The sequence below is a fragment of the Gymnodraco acuticeps genome, unplaced genomic scaffold (genome assembly GCF_902827175.1).
Source record: "Gymnodraco acuticeps unplaced genomic scaffold, fGymAcu1.1, whole genome shotgun sequence".
Classification (NCBI taxonomy): domain Eukaryota; kingdom Metazoa; phylum Chordata; class Actinopteri; order Perciformes; family Bathydraconidae; genus Gymnodraco; species Gymnodraco acuticeps.
In genome coordinates, this window is record NW_022989817.1 from 31,663 (window position 1) to 54,006 (window position 22,344).

Here is a 22,344-nt window from a genome sequence, read left to right on the forward strand (position 1 = left end):
CAATATAGTCACTTTGTATATGTGACCCGCTCTATCGAAATCAGTCGGAAGTCGCAACGGCTCATTTCAAAATAAACGTGGATTTGCGTAAAAAACTATTTTTTTGGGGTGATTTTAAACAAACAAAGTCTTGGCTTTCAGAATATGAAACTTTTATTTCCAAACTCACACGATAAATACATTCTTTAAGCTTGTAAAGGGAAGATGACAGGCAATCTGCTCTTCCGCAGCGCCGCCACCCCTCTCTCCGGCTGACATTATGAATGTAAGAGTAGAGTAATCATAGATAACACGGCAGGGTCCGTTACAGTTTGTTTTCATCTGATTTCAATTAAACAAAGTCTTGGCTTTCACAATATTAAACTTGTTTCGGCAAATTCAGATGATAAATACAACTTTGAAGCTTCGGCATAATTACAAGCAGAGAACGGAGTAATTTAACGTCACAGCAGGCATAACAACAGCCGGTGTTTCTCGTGAGGGTTTTCCCCGGGAAACAAACACAATACACACAAACGCAAAATTACACAAACACACACACGCACGTATACACACACACACACACACACACACACACACACACACACTCGCGAGCTTCCCCAGACCAGTAATCCAAACGAAAATATCTTCCCTCCGTAGTATTTTGATCATTTGCTAATAACCAATCAGATCGATGGATTCCAGAGAAGAGGAAACTTTGAAGGCCTTTTTCTCAAAATGATGACTCGGTGACAGTCATTATATAATGTGACATATTTCGCTTAATATTTGGAGTAGAACAACAATCCTGATATCATTAGAAAGCTAAGAATCTCCTCTTTCCAACAGTGTATACAACTCAAAATGTGTCTTCGGGTCAATGCGACTGATTTCGATAGAGCAGGTCACATATTATATATTAAAAGTTTTAGCTTGTATTGTCAAAATGATACTTATACTGTCTGTTATGTGTGATTGCACTATCGGGAATGCTTGGAATTTCGCTGTACTCTGTGTAGTGAAGGGAATCTGAATCTAAAGCTGCGCATGGATGTATAATAAGAACTGGATACAGCGTGGGAGGCGGGGCCTCGTTCATTCCTATGAGAGTTGCTCATTGGCGCATGAAGACAAAATGGCCGAACTTTTGAGAGAGCGAAACGTCACGAAAGTATTCATATAATCATAGAATCCGTTCTTATTGTGCATCCATGGGTAAAGGTAAAACTCATGTAGTGCTGAACACGTCACATGAACGGGCCGGGCGGCGCTGTCCCGTGGGTTAGATGCGCGTTCATAATGCCGAGGAAAATAACTCTCAGAATAACGTTATTAGCACATTTTACAACTTGAGGACCGAATGTTTTTAATAAGGGCTATACAAACGTTCATACTGGGTAGTTTATTTAGTTAAAAAAAATTATCCAACGATTTACAGACGTCTCTTTCCCAATGTTAGTCAATAGAGAGGCAATGTCCCTTCCTTTCCTCTATGGGACTTTATTTTGGAAAAAGTATGTATTGAAGTCAATGGAGAGAGAAAGATTATCTTTCGATCCCGTTTGAATTGTGCCACGAATTACACATATGATGTTTGTCAATTTAAAAGATAATTTTTCAAGTCAAACAAATCTAAATGTGTCACTTTTTTTGTGTGAAACCGCTCAATGAACTACATCTCCCGTCTCGCACCACACACCAAGACGGCCGTCACGTTGCCACTTTTCACTTCTTTCTTTCAGAACGAGGCGGAAAGTATTCAAAGAGGTGAAAATCACTCCAAGTCTTGGCACGTTGAGAGCTGTGCACACACACAAGGGGAGTTAGTCGGTTCCGTGAGAGCCAGCATGCGGGACCGGGACTCTGGGATTTGTAGTCTTTCTAGTTGCGTATTTTTCATAGTCTTATATTTCAACAGTTTTACGACAAACTGACTTTTTTGACATGGAAATTATTATTTAAGATTGACAAACATCATATGTGTAATTCATGGCACAATTCAAACGGGATCGAAAGATAATCTTTCTCTCTCCATTGACTCCAATACATAATTTTTCCTAAATAAGGTCCCATGGGTCGGAAGTAGATGGGCGGGACTTCGCCTCTATGGGAAAAAGTCTTTCCGGGCCCAGCGACTGATATGGAAGTGTAGTACCGCCGTTTGGCTACAACGAATATGTTCCTCAGAGTCCGGCGCACTTCCTGGGGGCTTGGTGTGGACTCACTTGGAGGCAGGCCAACGGGGGGCGGACCCAGGCCGATGCCGATGCCCTGCTTCTGGAGCCGCGTCCGCCGCTTCTCCTCCAGCTCCTTCTGGATCTTATAGATCTTCTCCGCCAGCAGGTGATAGTACTCCGCCTGTCAGAAAGAGGGTAGGAAAATAAGGAAAATGTGGCCAGGAGGGGGAAAACAGAGAAGTTAGCAACAATTTAAAAACACACAGACAGGATTTATCTGCAGCAAAAAGTAACAACAAGTGAAGATCATAAGCTCTGGATTTTCTCCTACGTCCAACAATGTGATTTGGGAAGTTGATTTGACTCTGGCTAAAGCTTCACAATTAAAAAGGCAAACGTTCTTTCCTTCCTGAGTAAAACACTGAGCTAAAAGGCCAGAGTAACTTACTCTACTGTTGGCCGACTCGTACATGTCTCCCTCCACTTTTCGGGCGTAGGCCACCAGGTTCTCCATTCGTCGGTCCTTCAGAGCGGCGGGATCTGGAGTCGGGAAGATGGCCTGAACGCTGTGGGAGGAGATCAAAGAGAGGGGGAAAGAAGGGGAAATATATAATCATTTGATGCAGTCTTTTGTCAGAATACTTCTTAAACAACACATGTCATTTTTAGTCTTGGTAGGAGTCTTTCTGTGTGGTGACTTTGGGACAGTGCCAGTGAATAGTCATAGCCCTGGTGTTAATAATATGGTTCCTTTAGCAATTCATATCTAATCTCTTAAAATAGTTGAGTTATCGCCACCATGAGACGTGTTTCGAGGAGTTAACCTCACATTCATGTACTACATCGTCTCTCAGCCAAACGCTTATGAAGTCTTGCTAATGTTACTAGCATTTATATGTGAGAGGCACTAACTGAGGCTACTATCAGACACCTTAACTACAATCAGAGACATACAATGGTCTACTGCTGAAGTAACCACTTGTATTAACAGAATACATTAAAGAGCCATTTTTGTTTTTATGGTACAGTTCTTCTTGGATACTTACAGTTTGTGTACCAAGTGGTTTCTCAGGTCTTGTGTGATGTCTTCATGCCAGCTTTTCCTCATTCCCGACGACGAGGGAGGACCTGCTGTTGGCATCGAGCCGACCCCACTGGAATCGTTCATCAGACTGGGAGAGAAAGGAGGGAATTATTTGATGATTTACTTCTTAAAAACATTGATGTGGAATTGTATTGACAGCGGCCCTGAAGTGCATCACCATTAAATGGTTGAAACCAGAACCTCCCACCTATAACTGCTGGATTCAGAGTGTGGGATATCCACCACATGGAGCAAATAACATATTTATTACGCCTACAGAAACATTTATCAAGCGATGGGCCCCTGTAATGCATCTACTAATACAGTAAGAATTGTTAACACACTTGTATTCTCGTACCATCATTATTATTTTTGTTTATTTACTATTATTTGTCATTTATTTTCGAAAGGTTGGCCATCTTTATTACATTTTATGTTAGCTTTTGAGAGGTACGCTGTTACTGGTTGACTAATACTTGAAACTAGGGATGCTCCAATCGGCAATTTAGGGGCCGATCGCCGGAATCAGTATCAGCTGATACCGAAAATATGTGCAGTAATACAAAAAAAACTGATATTGTGTACATTGTGTGCCCTTTAATAATGCTGAATGTGTGTGTCCTGTCTTACCCTTGTGTGTTGACGTTGAGGTGCATCATGGTGTCCTGCAGCAGGCTGGATTGTTGGCTCTGAGTTGAAGCTCCCACGCCTCCATTCACTCCCAAAGGATTCACACCTATAGATAGAACAGGTACAGGTTATTAGGGGGTATATAATACTGAATGTCCTCTTCCAATATCAGAGTCCAAATGATAACAAAGGTATCCCAACTGTAGCTGTGAACATGACAGGATGTGTGATTACCTAGAAGAGCATCAGGACTGTTTGAGGCATATGATAGCTATGTGATTAACATGATGATTCAGCCTCTATGGAGAGAGACATCAAGCATGCTCATTTCTGACGTGGAGCTAATCTGAAGTAAACATTGAATACTGCTTTCTATTCCTCCATCTTGTGACTGTGTAACTCCCTCTCTTGTCTATCAGCATGTGAAGGACACTGCTCAGGAACTAGTTGATGCTCTGTATGTGATGACTCCTTCCATTCTGGAGAGGATCACAAATACATCCTAAAATAAAATAAATAAATCCTGAGATTGAAGATCAAGCTGGAGACGAGGGATATTTTTCTAACAGTAGCAGTAGTTGTTGTTAGTAGTAGTTGTTGTTGTTGTAGTAGTATTAGTATTAGTATTAGTAGCAGAGTTCCCGTTAGCCGGTAATTACCGGATTACGACCGGTAAAATATGCTGAAGACCGGTCAAAGTGTCCGTTCAAAATGTTTTCCCTTTAGCGCAATACCGCTTCAGTTGCGCCATTTATGTGACAGACAAGAATAGTCCATTCTAATGTCTAACACGTAATGTGGAGAAAGAGATGTCCTGGATGGGTTGATTGTGCGTTGATCTGTTGGTAATGCCTCGGGGTTCCGGGGGGCATGTAAACAAATGCATAATGCTGCGCTATACTTTGTGGCCTCACCCAGTTGCATAGCGACGCTTATTGTTTAGGTGTCTTTTAATAAGCAGGTAGTCATATCATTAGCTAGAACTAGCTGGATCTGATCGATATGGACATAAACGCGAGTGAAGTCTAATCTGACGGGAGAGAGAGATCAGCTGCTGCTGACGAGTCGACACGCAGCTCTGCATAATCACCTGCAGCGGTGAGCGGAACAAAACACACTTCAGGTTAGAATATCACACGTAGCTATTTTAATGACCTCTCAAACTACCTAAACTATAGATATGTTTAGTTTTACTGTCGGGTCACTCATTACTGATCCGCGAGCTGCATGTCAGGAGAGGGAGAGCGGTCCGTTTATTATTCCCGTGTTATTATAAGTTACTGAACAATTTTGAATAATGTAGTTAATCTACTATCATTAGTTTGTTTAATATCGAATCATATCAATTTGTTTTAAAGCTCAATAAATAACAAAGAAGACCTTTGACCGGCACTTTTCTCATTTTGTCCAGAAGATTTCAACTTTAACGGACATGTTGACCGGCGAAAAGATATTCTAACGGGAACTCTGAGTAGTAGTAGTAGTAGTAGTAGTAGTAATAGTAGTTGTGGTAGTAGTATAAGTAATAGTAGTAGTAGTAGTAGTAGTAGTAGTAGTAGCAGTAGTAGTAGTAGTTGTAGTAGTAGTAGCATGTGAAGGACACTGTTCAGGAACTAGTTGATGCTCTGTATGTGATGACTACTTCCATTCTGGAGAGGATCACAGATACATGGATCCTGAGGATGAAGCTCAAGCCGGAGACGAGGGATATTTTTCTAACAGTAGTAGTAGTTGTATTAGTAGTAGTAGTTGTTGTTAGTAGTTGTTGTTGTTGTTGTTGTTGTTGTTGTTGTTGTAGTAGTATTAGTATTAGTAGTAGTAGTAGTTGTGGTAGTAGTATAAGTAATTGTAGTAGTAGCATGTGAAGGACACTGTTCAGGAACTAGTTGATGCTCTGTATGTGATGACTACTTCCATTCTTGAGAGGATCATAAATACATGGATCCTGAGATTGAAGCTCAAGCCGGTGACCAGTGATATTTTTCTAACAGTAGCTATGTACAAATGACAATAAAAGCCTTGGATCCTGAATCTTGAATGCAGCGTAACTCACCCATTGTGTTGAGAGTCCTCATGCCGGCCGGGCCCTGCAGCGATGTGTTGGACATGTTGGGCTGTCCGCTCTGGACCTGGATCTGGTTCCCCTGGTACGTGAGGCCCAGCGCTGCGTAGGCTCTCTCGATGGAGCTGGGGTCGATCTGGCTCGGGGGGTTTAGGTTCGAGGCGCTTGGTGGTCCGCCCGGTAACGACCCGAGAGAACTGCCTAAACCTGCAGCTGCTGCACCAAGAAGAGCTGAGAGGAGCAGAGGAGAGAGGAGTGTTGATATTACATCTGCTTAACAGAACATCAAGTACAAATAATACAAACGTGTGACTCAAAAAGCTCGCAAAAATCATGCTGCATTGATAAGAACATAACAGGCGTTTAGCTCACTACTAGGCAATAGCTTCAAACCGCCCAATAATACAATTTAGGGCTGTACCAAATGTCGTTTTTTATTTATTTATCCGGAGCTTCGATTGAGTTCATATTTGAACGTGAGTCCTCTTACAAAATCCTGATTTTTTTTTTAATGTAATTAACTTTTTATGATGTATTACTTGTCATGTTTGTCAACATAAATACATGTCAGTGCTCAAGGGCACCACGGCAGGGCAGGAGGTGAACTGGGACCTCTCCAAGTAGCAGTCCGCACTCCATATTTAGGTCTGTGCGGGGACTTGAACCGGCGACCCTACAGCTCCCAGTCCAAGCCCCTACTGACTGAGCCGGTGTGTGTGTGTGTGTGTGTGTGTGTGTGTGTGTGTGTGTGTGTGTGTGTGTGTGTGTGTTTCTCACCTACAAAAATATTAGAGTGGCATTATCTTTATCTGTGTTTAGAAACACCAGGTTAATTACAGATGCAGTACAAATGTTTTAGAAAGCTGTGGAGCATTTGTTGATTTAGATTTCTGACATTAAAGTTATGAATAAAGATCTGAAGTCTTCGATACAGCCCTTACAGAAATCGATGCATTCGCAAATAGGCCTGAAATAAGTAACATTGATGATGATATAACACGACTATAATTTCCTGTACAGCGCAGTGTGCAGGAAATGAATGTATAGCGTTGTTTGGCCAGATACCGACACTCACACTGGGGGTTCCTCTTGTCTCCGGCGTTCTTCAGCGGCAGGCAGACCGGACAGTCGTGCCTCGTGCAGTTCTTCCAGTGAGAGATGATCTGCCGCGAGGATGCACAGTGCGCCACTGAGGGGAGGGATGGGGGGAGAAAGAAACATAAACAGAGGTATATGAGGGAGAGGAAAACAGGCAGGAGAGCAGGGATGTGTTGTGTAATAGAAGCTTCAAATGAAGAACCAAGCGAATCTTGTCCAAACTGAACGTGTTTACTTTTGATTAATGTCACAGTTTTCAACAAGAACGGTAGAAAACGGGAAAATGCATTCAACATACTCGTATTCAGAAGGAAGGAGTAAGAGCAGGACACATACTTGCACTTCAAAATAAAAGCATTTCCTGTGAAACATTTTACCTTTAACTTCTGTCGAGAAGCAAACAAACACATGTTTTTACTGCCTTAAAGGTCACCTCTCATGCTATTTCTAGGCAATAGGGTAGGTCTCAGATATATACAAATATATAAAAAACATGTCTATGAAGTGTTTTGCTCAAAAAACAGATCACCCATTCTAGCCATGCCTCATATCCCTCTGTTTCACTTCCTGTTTCAAAAGTGTTGATTTGGGTATAAAGGTTTATAAAAATAAATAATTGATAAAAAATAAATGTTATTATGCGGGACCCGGCAGCTACCGTCTAAACTAAATGCTGCCGTGATGAAACGCCATATCATGGATTATCAAGGATTCTCTCTGAAACAGTTTGGAGCTCAAAGGCTTTCTCTCTTGCCGGTTATACCACAAGGTGAGTTCCTTTCTACTTCCTGCTTCTTCACACACATGCTCTCCAGTACAGGTTAGCTCTGAGTGTTAGCCATGCTAATGTAAACACCGACCATATTACGTCCAAAACAGTCGGGCATTGTTTCTGATAGCAACGTTTCTGATTGGGCCGTGGGTCCACATTTCAGATATTACGTCGTATCGGACGCAAATCTGGATCAGCTCCGTTGTTCCCCGTTTTTAGAGATTTGGGTACGGAGGAAAAGAGAGAGGGTTTTATTTTCTGACGCTGCGTGAGTTCCCCGACACACCGGGGACACATGTTTATGTATAACAGACATCAAAAAGTGCATTTTGCATGATAGGTCCCCCTTTAAGTCAAATAAGTTACAAAAGGATGAAACAAAGTGAGGTGAGGTAATGGAGAAAAATATTAAAAGTAACCTAGGAGATGCCAGTTGCCTTAAATCCTTCCTAAAATTGCTGACACACTGTTAGGAAGTCGACCTAAAGCTGAGGTTATTATATCTCTAACTCACAGTTTTTACTTTGTAACCACAAGCTAATATATATGTTATGCCTCCTCTGTCGTTTGCTTAAAGGGTGCGTTGGGTGACATATTCCTTTATTAGGAGGAGAACAGCCAGTCGGGGTAATTTATCTCAGGATGTCAAACTCAGAAATAAAAGAAAAAGCATCCGAGCATAAACAGTGACATCACCCAGGAGAGGGCTACTGTATAGAGAGTACATCCAAATGAATCACATGGTTGTTTCAGAATAAACTACCAAGGAAAATGAACATGTAAACGGGTATGATGGGGCTTCCTTTTGTTTAAATACTATTCCTTTGGACAACAATTAGGCCTGTGCAAAATATAAATGTCAATATTGTGATAATGATGTGATGTTAGATTTCTGACAAGAATTACACATACATATTTCCCCCCCAAATTAAAGTATGTATTTCAGTGAAATTATGTCATTTTGTGAATTGATCAGACTTTTCTAGCTCAATTATTATTCATCCACTTAGTCATTAAATGTTCCTACTTCAAATATTCTGAATATCATAGCAATATCGGGGTATTTAATCAGAAATAAATAGATGTTTCCCCATATATCCATTCCTAATGACAATGGACAAGCTAAGTTGCCACCGCAGAAATGATTATAACCTGGATAAATACAGCATGACTGTGATCTCACACGGCCTCTTGATTGTAATATAAATACAATACGACTGTTTATATTATCCTTGATAAAAGCCGTCTCTCTAAACTCCCTTCCTGTCAAACACAGGGACTCATCACACGCCTGCAGCAGCGTCTTTTCGACTCACCCTGACAGGACTTGCCGGCCTGGCAGTGCGTCATGTGGTTGAGGACGTTCTTCATGGTGCGGCAGTGTGGCAGGTTGCACTGCCTCACTTCCCCGTTAGCTTGTTCCCGCCGCTGACACTTGTGTGCGTGCAGAAGAAGGACCAGTTGCTGCTGGATCAGCTTTCGTTTCTCGGGGTCGGCTGTCGGCGGCGCTCCGGCAGCGGAGGAAGCTGCAGAAACCTGCGAAGCCACGAGAGAGGCCTGAGCGTTGGGTCCCATCCCTGGAGACCCTCCACCTACTGGAGCTCCAGAGGGGCCGACAACACCGGGCTGCGACTGCTGGGAGCCCTGAGAGAGGAGGGAATACGTTAAAGGTCCCCTATTATACTGTTTCTCATTAATACATTATAGGTCTCAGATATATACAGAACCTGTCTCTGATTGGCTGAAAACACCAAACAGATCATTGCAGCATTACCCATAATCCCCTCTGTTTCAGCCCTGTTTCCAAAGTGCTGATTCTCTGTCTGTTACTTTAGATGAAAATAAGGAGCCCCTCCCCACGCCCCTCTGAGAGAGATTTGGTTACAAAGAACTCAATGGTGCTCTAGGAGGAGATTCAGGTGATAAGGGGGGGGGGGGGGTTACCTTGGTTGCTGATTGGCTAATGGTTACACAAGACAAAACATCGTTATGACATCATAAAGTGGCCAAAATCTGATCAGCTCATTTTCAGACAGGTTTTTATAGAAATTGATCAAAAAGAGAGAGAATCTTTGTTCCTGAAACTTTCAGAGTCTCTTTCCACAGAGGGGACACATGTTGATATAGAAGAGACATGAAGAAGAGGGGACACATGTTGATGTAGAAGAGACATGAAGAAGAGGGGACACATGTTGATGTAGAAGAGACATGAAGAAGAGGGGACACATGTTGATGTAGAAAGAGACGAAGAGAATGAAGAAGAGGGGACACATGTTGATGTAGAAGAGACATGAAGAAGAGGGGACACATGTTGATGTAGAAGAGACATGAAGAAGAGGGGACACATGTTGATGTAGAAGAGACATGAAGAAGAGGGGACACATGTTGATGTAGAAGAGACATGAAGAAGAAGAGGGGACACATGTTGATGTAGAAGAGACATGAAGAAGAGGGGACACATGTTGATGTAGAAGAGACATGAAGAAGAGGGGACACATGTTGATGTAGAAGAGACATGAAGAAGAGGGGACACATGTTGATGTAGAAGAGACATGAAGAAGAGGGGACACATGTTGATGTAGAAGAGACATGAAGAAGAGGGGACACATGTTGATGTAGAAGAGACATGAAGAAGAGGGGACACATGTTGATTAGAAGAGACATGAAGAAGAGGGGACACATGTTGATGTAGAAGAGACATGAAGAAGAGGGGACACATGTTGATGTAGAAGAGACATGAAGAAGAGGGGACACATGTTGATGTAGAAGAGACATGAAGAAGAGGGGACACATGTTGATGTAGAAGAGACATGAAGAAGAGGGGACACATGTTGATGTAGAAGAGACATGAAGAAGAGGGGACACATGTTGATGTAGAAGAGACATGAAGAAGAGGGGACACATGTTGATGTAGAAGAGACATGAGAAGAGGGGACACATGTTGATGTAGAAGAGACATGAAGAAGAGGGGACACATGTTGATGTAGAAGAGACATGAAGAAGAGGGGACACATGTTGATGTAGAAGAGACATGAAGAAGAGGGGACACATGTTGATGTAGAAGAGACATGAAGAAGAGGGGACACATGTTGATGTAGAAGAGACATGAAGAAGAGGGGACACATGTTGATGTAGAAGAGACATGAAGAAGAGGGGACACATGTTGATGTAGAAGAGACATGAAGAAGAGGGGACACTGTTGATGTGATGTAGAAGAGACATGAAGAAGAGGGGACACATGTTGATGTAGAAGAGACATGAAGAAGAGGGGACACATGTTGATGTAGAAGAGACATGAAGAAGGGGACACATGTTGATGTAGAAGAGACATGAAGAAGAGGGGACACATGTTGATGTAGAAGAGACATGAAGAAGAGGGGACACATGTTGATGAAGAAGAGACATGAAGAAGAGGGGACACATGTTGTAATAGAAGAGACATGAAGAAGTGGATTTTGCATAATAGGTGATCTTTTAAATCTATCGAAAAAATCTTGTATTTTTTCCTTACCATGGGGGCTGGCCATTCCTTGCATGGGTTGGTTCTTCTTGTCCACACTGAACTGGGCCAGGCTGATTGGGACCTTTGTTTTTCTGGAGCTGAGGGCCCCAGCCCGCGCCGCCCAGAGACCTTGATTCCCCACGCATACGGACCTCAAATGGGCCGCCTGGTTCCCCATCATCCCCATCTGAGAGGAAGAAAAGAGAATCAGAATCAGAGACAGGTTTATTATGAGAGAGGTTGACACCAGCGTTTCCGCCGGGGGGGCGTCTTGTATAAAAATAATTCGAGAGAAGATCGAGTTTTTATCGCTTGAAATGACGAAAAAGGGAAAAGGAACAAGGACATCGCTCTGTTGGAGGGGCAAAGGAGTCTGGTGGGATTCTTTTCGCCGCCAGCAAAGCGTGTTCCTGTGACGGAAGGTGTACTGCCGGCGAGCCTTGACGGGGGGTGCTAGTGGAGCACGCGCGTGAACTGCGAGCGCCGGAGCCTCGCAGCGGCGAAACTGAGGCTCCGTGGTAAACTGTGGTAACATGAAGAGCCGTTTAGGAGCCGGCTCTTCTTAGTGAGCCGAGCCAAATGATCCGACTCACTAAAAAGAGCCGGAATTCCCATCACTAATACGTAAAGAGATAGTATCTATAAAGGGACAGCTCAATTCAAAATTCAACGTGACACGACGTGACGTCACACCCCCCACCCCCGCGCTCTCGGGTGGACGCCCTCTTAGCCCTGGTCTGGTGGAAACACTGGTTACGTATGAGGAAGAATTTGACTTGGTGTCGTGGTGCATATTTTGAGAAAACTATAATAACATTACCAAAAAAATACGAAAAAATATTAGTAAAATAGAAAATAAAATAAAGCAGTAATTTACTTTGAAATAGAATGCAATAAAATTAGAAAATATGTGCAGTAAGCAAACTAGATAGTCAACATTTTGTTGGTGAGTTAGAGAAGACAATAAACTATAGTATCAACCCCATTTCACTGATGTTATAAGTGATTGCTCTCTTAACTGTGCATGCAAAGGTATTGTGTGTTTTAACATTTTGCAAAATAATCTTCTGTTGTCTCGTAGATCTGCGTTTCCTTCACACTTTCTATGACATTTTAAACGCCAGGCTTGTGCAAAGCAGGTGTGTTTTTATTGATTTTCTATTTTTAAATGTAGCTTTTATAGTCTGTGTAATGACATGCATAATGTATGAGCTACCTAATCAACCAATTAAAACTAATTACAATTTTTAATTAGGTTTAAACTGACTAAACACTAGAATTACGGGGTTCATTTGCTGACAGGTAAAACTCCCCTGAATGTCGTCCTCACGGCGTCACGTGCCGAGCCGCAAAGACTTGTGTGGACTCAAGCTTGTGGTGTACACTTTAGTATTTATTTTTACAGTGGGAATACAGAGAAAATAATGCTTTCTAGCTAGGCTCTGGTCCAAAAATGCTGCAGTAGTTCGGGTTTGATAAACGATGCAGGTTCATAAAAGGTCAAGCACAATTTTCTTGACAAAAAAGCTCAAATGTCTCCAAAAAGCTCGAATCTGCGCTGCTTAAGGCTGCGGATGTTTCCTCACACCATTGTTTCGTGCCAAAGTATTTATCTCCCAAAAGAACGTGGTTTTTTTTACCACTTGCGCAACTGCTCAAGAGCATCGAAGACGTACTTTTAAATGAGTTAAGCAGGTTTCAACATCAACAGCAGCCAGCAGAATGTGAAATCCGACAAACATTGTTTTCCTCCGTCAGTTATTTGAACTTTTTTCTATGATTTGCTGCTCGTTCCTTTCCTCCTTATAACTACTTGCATCGCCTTCAGAAAGACCACTCCATCTTTCTTTCTGCCCCCTTATACGAAACCTGGAAACCATCTCGGTGCTTTTTTCAACGGCTAAATCAGAAATCAGTGTCTCCATCACATTCATTCAGCAGCATCACCGCGGCTGAAACACAGTTAATGTCATTCCAGTGAGACTTTCAATCACACAGACTGAGCAGCCCTCTGCCACTTCAACTCCAATCAAGAGCTTGTAGCGTTTCCTCGTGGATGTTAACATACAGAGGTACGTTCAAGGACCCAGAGCATCTCTTTCTGGACAGAAATCAAACTAAAGCCTTCCAAAAAGCAGTACACTTTAAAGAAAACGCTAAAAATAATGCGTTAATAGTTTTGCACAAACATAAGATCATGAGCTTTCATCAATCATGTGCAAAAGCTTGTCAAATGAACTCCATGTTCAAAAGTAAGATAACGGGCGGTTTTAGGGGTGTAGATCATTCAGTGTTTCCCCTATATACAAATAGCTGAAAAATATATATATTTCTTTTTTTTTAAACTTTTTGATTAAAATAATAATAAGTGTACTTTTTCATTTATTTTATTTTTTTCATCGGGGTCTTACGGTGAGCGAGGTTATGGAAGTACGCATGTCAGGGAGAAATGCTGGAGCTGCTTAGTCCGTCCTTTGGGGCTCTGTGAAGGGCCACAGAGAGGTGGTTTTCGCGGCCCGTCTCCTGGAAGTGTGACAAAACCTGTTTGCCCATGTCAGGGAGACATGCTGGAGCTGCTTAGTCCGTCCTTTTTCATTGTTGATTGTTTGTTATGTGGATTTGTAGTATTTGTGTTAATGTATGTTCAATAAAGGTGTATTTTTGCTAAATGTTGAGACATTGCCACTGTATGTACTAGGCAGGGCCGATTTCGCCTAGGGCGCCAGATCTGTGGAGGCGCTGCGCTGGTAGCTCTGGGAGGGAAAAAACACTTTTGACCGTTGGCGCTCATCCTAATTTTCGGCCTTGATGTAACAATATTCATAATTAAGTAAATGTAACACCCTTTTCACCCCAGTTACACTTTTCATTTGCCCTGTACGATGGGCGCTGTAAGTGATGAAAGTGGAGGGTGTTGGCTTATCAGTTGCCCGCAGCTCACAGCCAAAATGTGAGTGAGCATGGGAGCGAGCGAGGGCAGGGCTCGACATTAAGGACTGCCCGATGGCCCGGGGCCATCTAGTATTTAGCTCGGGCAATGAAGCCTCACCTGCTGGTTGCCCGATCGGGCAATCTATTATGCCAGTATCATGCAGCTCGCGGATCAGTAATGAGTGACCCGACAGTAAAATTAAACATATCTATAACTAGTTACGGTAGTTTGAGAGGTCATTAAAATAGCTACGTGTGATATTCTAACCTGAAGTGTGTTTTGTCCGCTCACCGCTGCAGGTGATCATGCAGAGCTGCGTGTCGACTCGTCAGCAGCAGCTGATCTCTCTCTCCCGTCAGATTAGACTTCACTCGCGTTTATGTCCATATCGATCAAATCCAGCTAGTTCTAGCTAATGATATGACTACCTGCTTATTAAAAGACACCTAAACAATAAGCGTCGCTATGAAACCGGGTGAGGCCACAAAGTATAGCGCAGCATTATGCATTTGTTTACATGCCCACCGGAACCCCGAGGCATTACCAACAGATCAACGCACAATCAACCCACACAGGACATCTCTTTCTTTAGACATTATAATTGACTATTCATGTCTGTCACATACTCTTCTTGTCTGTCACATAAGTGGCGCAACTGAAGCGGTATTGCACTAAAGGGAAATTATTTTGACCGGACATTTTGACCGAAGAGATTTAGATTTGCCGGCTAATGGGAACTCTGACGTCGCCATGTTGTGTGCTTCGCGGATGCGCTCGGCTCCTCGACTGCTGCTCGGGTCTGATCGGTCAGCTTCCGGATGAGGAGGCATTCGTTCGACCAACTTACAGTAGATAACATTACAAACATTTTTAACAGGGGCCATAATAGTGTAAATAATGTTTGTTTTGGCAGTTATAACTGAATGTAATGTTTTCTACTTTTTTACATCTGGGAAGGCATTTGCCTTCATCAGATGGAAAGTGTCTTGACCAACAACTTAAGTGTTTCTTACAGCTATGCAGGGCATGCAAGCGAGCAAACACAAACAAGAACAAACAAACAAGTGAAATGAAAAATACAATTGAAATTGTACAATATAATATTGTGGTGGTTCATCTTATAATTCAGTCTAGAGAACCAGACAGCATCTAAGACCTGCAACCATCTAAATGTTCTAGGGGGAGGCCCCCCAAACCCTTCGTGCGTCATTTCGTCCGCCCGCATTTTTCAAGGCAATCTCTATTGGGCTCAGGGCCATCTGCAAATTAGCTTAGATGGCCCACAGGGCCATCTCCCAAAATCCTTAATGTCATGCACTGGAGAGAGAGAGAGAGGGTGCACCAGTACCGGCGCTGTTGTTATTAGAATCTGGTGCTAGCTGCGCTAACGGATATAAGAAGTAGATGTTTCTACAACCAGGGTGGAGGAGAGCTCTCCTGTCAGACTGAGAGGCTCAGTGAGGTAAAGGACTGAGTGTTTAGATAGTTCATTTTAGTCTAAGTTATCTCAGTGGGTCTCAAACGTTTTGACCACAAATTATGTAAACACATATTTCCAAGGCACTCCTTTATAATTATTAGGATGAATAAAAACAGGTTTGAAATCATTCCAATGTATACTATAGGACAGTAAACCAAAAATATCGTTTAAAGTTGGAGAGATACAAAAATATGCATAAATAAATAAATAAATGTTAAGGTAAAATAAGATATGAATGAACAACAAAAATAAAATACGTTACATTTATTTGTTATTGGCTATGGTAGGTTATCGGTTATGTTCACATACTTATTGGATTATTAAAATGTAAACCGATCTTTTTCATATGGGTGTTTTAGAGTTGTACCCCCTAGATCAGGTCTCTAGTAATTCTGCTCAAAGTGCACCAGATTGAAGCATTTTACTTTAAAATGTTCAACACAAATCTTCCCGGGGGGGCATACCCTCGGACCCCCCTAGAGGATGTGAAGTCCACCCCCCAATTAAAACATGTTCATACAATACTGAATACATTTGAAGCCATTTCTACGTATATTACCTATATCAATACGTTTCTGTTTTTGTAGTGTATTTGTCTTCGGTAGAGATTTTTTATTTATTCTTTACATATAAAATCTCGCCTAGGGCAGCAAATTGTCTAGAACCGGCCCTGGCACTAGGCCTCGAGAGCCTTTCTTGTGCTGGCAGACACATATAAACAAATTGGCGGGGCGCACTTCGCACGCACTAAAAAATTCCACGCGCTCACATTATGCTGGGCCCACGTGCCTTAGCACCGCTGCTATGACTCCATCCTAGGGAAACACGGTCACTAGTTTCATCACGTTGCAATACTTTTTTGATTCTTTGGACAGATTAGATTTGCCGATATCGGAAAGTCTGCCAAAATGTTTTTTATAAGATTTAATTAAGTGACTTGATTGATATGAAACCATAGTATGTCCATTTGACCCAATGATTTCCATCAATATTAGGGCTGTGCAATTAATCGTATATTAATCTCGATTACGATTGTGGCTTGCAACGGTTACGAAAACAACGTAATCGAAATAAAACGATTATTATTTTTGTTTAAAAAAAATATATATGTAATTATTTTAATTTTTTTTATTGGATTTTCAGTTGAATTAAACTTAAAGTTCAGGATAATCAACTGTTAAAAATTTTTTTTTCAATAAATGGATGTTTTCAAAGTAAATGGATAATCGTTTTTAATAACCGTGATATCAATTATTGACCAAAATAATCGAGATTATGATTTTTGCCATAATCGGAAAGCCCTAATCAATATTCACAAAAAGCAGCTCAAATATATTTTCCGTACTGGACTGAGGTGCGCTTGGACGGATATGATGATGCAGATCGGATTTTCAAAATGAAGGCGCGTCTGGAAGAGGAGGATATCTAACGACCTTTTCAGTTTGCGTCCATAGCGATCCAGACCATAGTATCGTTTACACCCCTGGGCGGTAGTTACGGTTTTTAGAGCATTACTAGAAGATAATGCAGGTTCTACAAATGACTTTAGAGCGGGGACTTGAACTGCAGCAGTTTATTTTCACCCAATATGAATATATACAACCATAATATTCCATATAACTTCAATGTTACACCACATGGTGAAAAAAAACAGCCTTTTTATCATTAAAAGGAGAAAGTGCAAGCTGGATTTAACTCTGAAGAGGATTGTGTATAGATTTGAGTGTTGCTGAAATCTGGGCAACTACCATTTCTAAAGCAATATTGTAGGTGTCTTTTTGTTTGTCGTTTTCTTTGTATGTTTTTTGTTTTCTTTCATGCTGGGGTGGGGGTGGGGGTGGGGGGTATATTTGATTCGATATGTATTTGACTGCTCAATGACATTCTGTATGATTATAATGAAAACTTTTTTTTTAAAAAGGACCCTTACCTTGTTCATTGCTCCGGGCTGCTGGCCTCTCATCCCGGCCTGGCCCCCGGCCCCCTGCTGCTGGAGGGTCTCCGCCAACAGGTTGCTGCTGCCCCCCATCCCCTGACTCCCAAAGCCCATCCTGGGGGAGCCGTTCATCACCTGGCTCCCCATCATGCCTGGCTGCTGCTGTCCGTTATTGCCTTTCTGCTGCGCTGCCATCATGGCCCTGTTCATGCCACCCATCATGCCAGCGTTCTGTTGCTGCATCAGGCTGGCCTGCTGCTGAGGGGACAGGTGCTGCTGGCCCATCATCTGAGGAGGACCAGGAGATGCTTTCATGTTCGCTAAGTGTTGCCCCAAAGCGCTGGACCCTCCTGGGCTGCCCATGGCTCCTTGGTGCCCTTGCTGCGTCGCGTTGGGCGCCCCCGATCGCAAAAGCTCTGACAGCTGTTTGTGCTTTGCCACCGCATCCTGACCTCCGAGTCCGAGTCCGAGCCCCATTCCTCCAGCGCCGCCTCCTCCTCCAGGACCCAGACCTGCAGGTCCTCCTCCGCCCAGAGAGGTGTGCAGCTGGCTGAGGTCTCCTCCGTTAACCAGACCCGAGTCATTGGAGATGATGAGCTCGTCTGGGAGATCGTGCTCCAAGTCAAACAGTGAGCCGAAATCTAAAAAGAGAAGAAATGCACAGTTTAGGCGGAGGAGTCAAAGGAAGATGAAGACAACAAAAATGTGCTGGTTTATTCCTTCATTTTTGACCGTTGTGTCTTCTGCCTGTCAACTTTGTCATTTTTGTCAATCATAGTTTGACTGTTTATGAAGCATATAGTATACATCATAAATTCTTAAATCTGCGTTTCACATTTAAAGCCAACTTAATTCTGACTTATAACCACAAGTTTCCTTTTTTATTTATTTATGGTCAACATAACTCATTTCCATGTTTGGTTTTACGAAATAATCCCTTATTCCAATATAACATTTGACTCGGGGACAACAGGAAAGGTGAAGCCTGTCTGACAACGCAATGGAACTGATAAAAGCTGTTTAAAAGGCGTACGGACAATTTTCTCCCATCAGGAATTAATAACATCAAACAAAACACAACTGAGCACTTAACTTCAGATGAAATCCAGAACAAAGTTGCGTGCATGCACAAACCTACAATATATGCAAACACACACGCCCACATGGCCTGCTCACACACAGAATCCCTGTCCAGCAAAGTTATTCAACATGTTGCAAACACAGGTTTGTGCCGACCAGGTGACGAATGGACCGTTTCATAGCAAGTAATGCCACAAAATGGAGACGTTCGCTGTGTCAGTGTGTATCCACTGAGTTCAACTGCACACATCTTAGGCAATCAAATAAGACGCATGATAGACATCAAAACAAAAAAGCCTAGCACTCCCCCCCAAATGTTTTAAAGAACAGAATCTAATTTAGTCTCTTGTGTTGGACATTTCTGAGTGTTGTTGGTGCATTTGAATGAATTATGACTATTTAAATGATTGATCTACAATGATATTATTCTGCAGTTGCAGCACTGACAGCATTTCCTAGTTGCTTTTTTAAACCAGTACAGAGTAATATCATGCAAAAGCATTTTTTAAATGTCCCATAGCTTCTTAATGTGTCAAAGGCTTTTATTTCTACACTATATAAACACTCTGCATGACGGTGCCACAAATACATAAGAAGATAATGTCTTTTGAGTGCAATACATTGCATCTCTTATATAGATATTTATGTTGACAGCACTGCACTGATCCTTCAAATACATCATGCAAGTTAACATTAATGTGTGGATGATTTAGGTCCCTTTCCACAGACAGTTACAGACAGCCTTAGCTGAGTGGACAGCTCAAAATGCAGCTGTTTATGGTCAACATTAAGGATTAAGTGATGATATTTCTTCATTGGAGCAGTATTTACTTGCTAACTCCACTAATATCGTAGTGGCATGGCGCTAGCCAGTATTCCAGCTGCTGTCACACACCATCCACAAAAAAAAACACACACCAACAATGGCAATGTGAAGCTTTACAATCAGTCGGACATGTGGGCCTACATTTATCTCTCACACAAGGCTAGCCTCGCCACCATCTCTAGCTAAGAAGCTAAGATAAACAAGAACACAATGTGAAATGAATACTGTATAGTTGAATAAATACTGATTACTACAGTAAGCAGTACTTATTCCACTGTTCAGTTTTCATTATCTTATTCTACTTTACATGTATATAGACTCTTGCATTTACTTGCCTGCACACACAGTTTAGCTTATCGTATTTTATTTGACATGTCTATTTCTTCGTCTGCATTACTTGGTACACGTTGGTCTTGGAACATAATCTTATACTACTCGGTTTCTTCTTGCACTATTTTAATTGTTTTATGTCTCATATATATTTATGTTGCATTGTTGGAGGAGCTTTGGACATAATATGTTCATTGCCATTACTACACGGTAGCTACATGTTAATAAATCCTTTGAATATATTGAATTTAACGCTAGTTGGGAAAGGGTCTGAGTTATGATGGGGCAACACAACACACTGCTTTAGACGCCTTAAAAACTAAAATAACACAATGGGGGTTTACTGTAGCTGACTGTCAATTGGTCACAAGTGTAAATACACTAAATTACTTCATGATAAGTCGGCATGGCATGGAGTTTATCATCCCCCCGGCTAAAGTAGCCATTAGACAGTCTGTGGAGGACCCGCATTCGGTTAGCCGAGATGCTAACAGAGCTACCATGGATTTAGAGAGAAAACTGGATACCGTTCATTCCTATGAGAGATGCAAAGTGGCGTATAGAGCCAAAAAGGCCTGAGCAAAGTACCCGTATGTGGGCCCATTGAGCATGCGCAGTAGAGCTTTCTCCCACTGAGCTGTCAAATGAATGGAGAAATAACTCTGGATTCAGCTTTTAGTGTATTTTTACAACTCTTTAGACCCTAATGATTCAAATAAGGGCTGCAAAGGTGATGGGTAGTTTATCAAGCTAATTTTGAGGGTTTTTAAAGCCATGGCTGTGTATTTATTTGTCTTTATTTTTATTTGTTCTATTACTAATAATGTGTGCTTTTCCCTCTATATTTAATAGATTAGCTTACTCTTTGTTATTGCTTGCCTTAAATTCCGCCATCTGCATATTTTATAATGTTTATTCTAAGATACTCTTCTGAATAATATGTATTTTATATTTCTATCTATTCTATTTTTAAGACAGTTTGTCATTCTTGTACAATTTCCCAACTTGGGATAAATAAAGTATATATTTCTTGGTCGTTTTCTGTGTTTATGTGTGCACCATATACACCAAGGAAAATTCCACGTATGTGTAAAACTACTTGGCAAAAAACCTGTTTATGATTCTGACATCTATGAATGCAAGTCAATGGGAAAAAGTATGTTTGGGCCCAATGACACATACGTTGTAGTACCACCATTTGGCCACTACGCAAAATGTGCTTCAACGTCCGGCGCTCTTCCTGCTGTTGGGCTTGATTCTGATAGTTATCCTAGCGTTAGCCTCAATGCTAACGTAGCTACCTCCGGCTAAAATGGCTGTTAGCATCTGAGCTAGCAGCGGGGAACCTGCTCTTCACGTCCGACACACACTCCTCACAGCTAACAGTTAGCAAGCTACGGTAAAAACTGAATCCCACCACTCGTATGTACCCCTCCCTAAAGTCAAACCTGAGCTAACTAAACAAATACCACCACATTATACCATTAAAAAACACGTACCGTTCCCATCGGAGGCGGACAGCGGGGAGAGTTTAGGCCTCTTGGCTGAAGGCGGGCCAGAGTCCAGAACGTTCTCGGCCATATTTTTCCCGAAATAAAAATATATATAAAGTATCCACACTTGCAAAACGCCCCCCTTAGAAGCTCATTCCTTCCTGGTTTTTCCAAAATATTGCGACTTTTCCCCCTCCTTTTGCGGGGGACTAAGAGGGGGAAAGTCCCGTGTAGAAATCACACTCCTCTTTCCCTGGGTTCGCCTCTCGATTTCAGCCTCGGCGAATATCAACCCCCCTCCCTCCCTCCCTCGTCGGATTTTTTGTTCTTTATAAATTTCTGCCAGCGGAGGAGGAGGAGGGGGGGAGACACACGCAGAGGCTTCCCCTCTAAACTTGCACAGCCTCTTCGGATGTAAATACACTGTCCCCTGGTCTCTCGGCCATGCTTTCATCCGTCATTTGAACCTCCTTTTTCAGCGGAGTCTGGATGGAGATAATGTCGGGCAGAAGAGGCTTATTTGCCTGCGAAGTGATGGTGGTGGCGGTGGTGGAGCTGCTGGTGGCAGCGGGTAAAGGATGAGGGGATGCAATATGAAAAACAATACTACTGGACAATGTGCAGCTGCAATAAGGAAATTGGTAATACTTATGAGCTGGAATCTGCATGTATTTGTAATGGAATTCATCCATGCAGCAGCCTGAATTTGCATATGCTTTTTGGTGAGGTTCAGCAGCAAAAAGTTGGATTTTTCTTCTAAATGTATCTTAAATGATGCAATAAGGAAAAATAACAATGCTTTTTAGCTGGGATTGGCATGTAATAAACAAGTTATTTGTAATGACATTCATTCATCCATCAACCTGAACTTTTTGATAAGGTACAGTTGCAAAGATTAAAGTTGGATTATGTGCAACAGTTATTTTAAATGCAAGTTTGTAATCTAATTGCTGATCCGATTTT

The 22,344-nt window shown here is 42.0% G+C and overlaps 1 protein-coding gene across 1 annotated transcript; it reads right to left on the bottom strand.

Moving 5' to 3' along the window:
- Nucleotides 1-1,469: 1,469 nt before the first annotated feature.
- On the bottom strand, nucleotides 1,470-21,889 carry LOC117556915 (histone acetyltransferase p300-like). Its single transcript, XM_034232513.1, is given in 12 exon segments — nucleotides 1,470-1,477; nucleotides 2,061-2,337; nucleotides 2,605-2,722; nucleotides 3,203-3,328; nucleotides 3,871-3,976; nucleotides 5,924-6,163; nucleotides 7,008-7,121; nucleotides 9,119-9,446; nucleotides 11,367-11,476; nucleotides 11,479-11,491; nucleotides 17,647-18,293; nucleotides 21,388-21,889. Coding segments are annotated over 12 exon segments (2,169 nt in total). The 5' UTR covers nucleotides 21,470-21,889.
- Nucleotides 21,890-22,344: the final 455 nt, after the last annotated feature.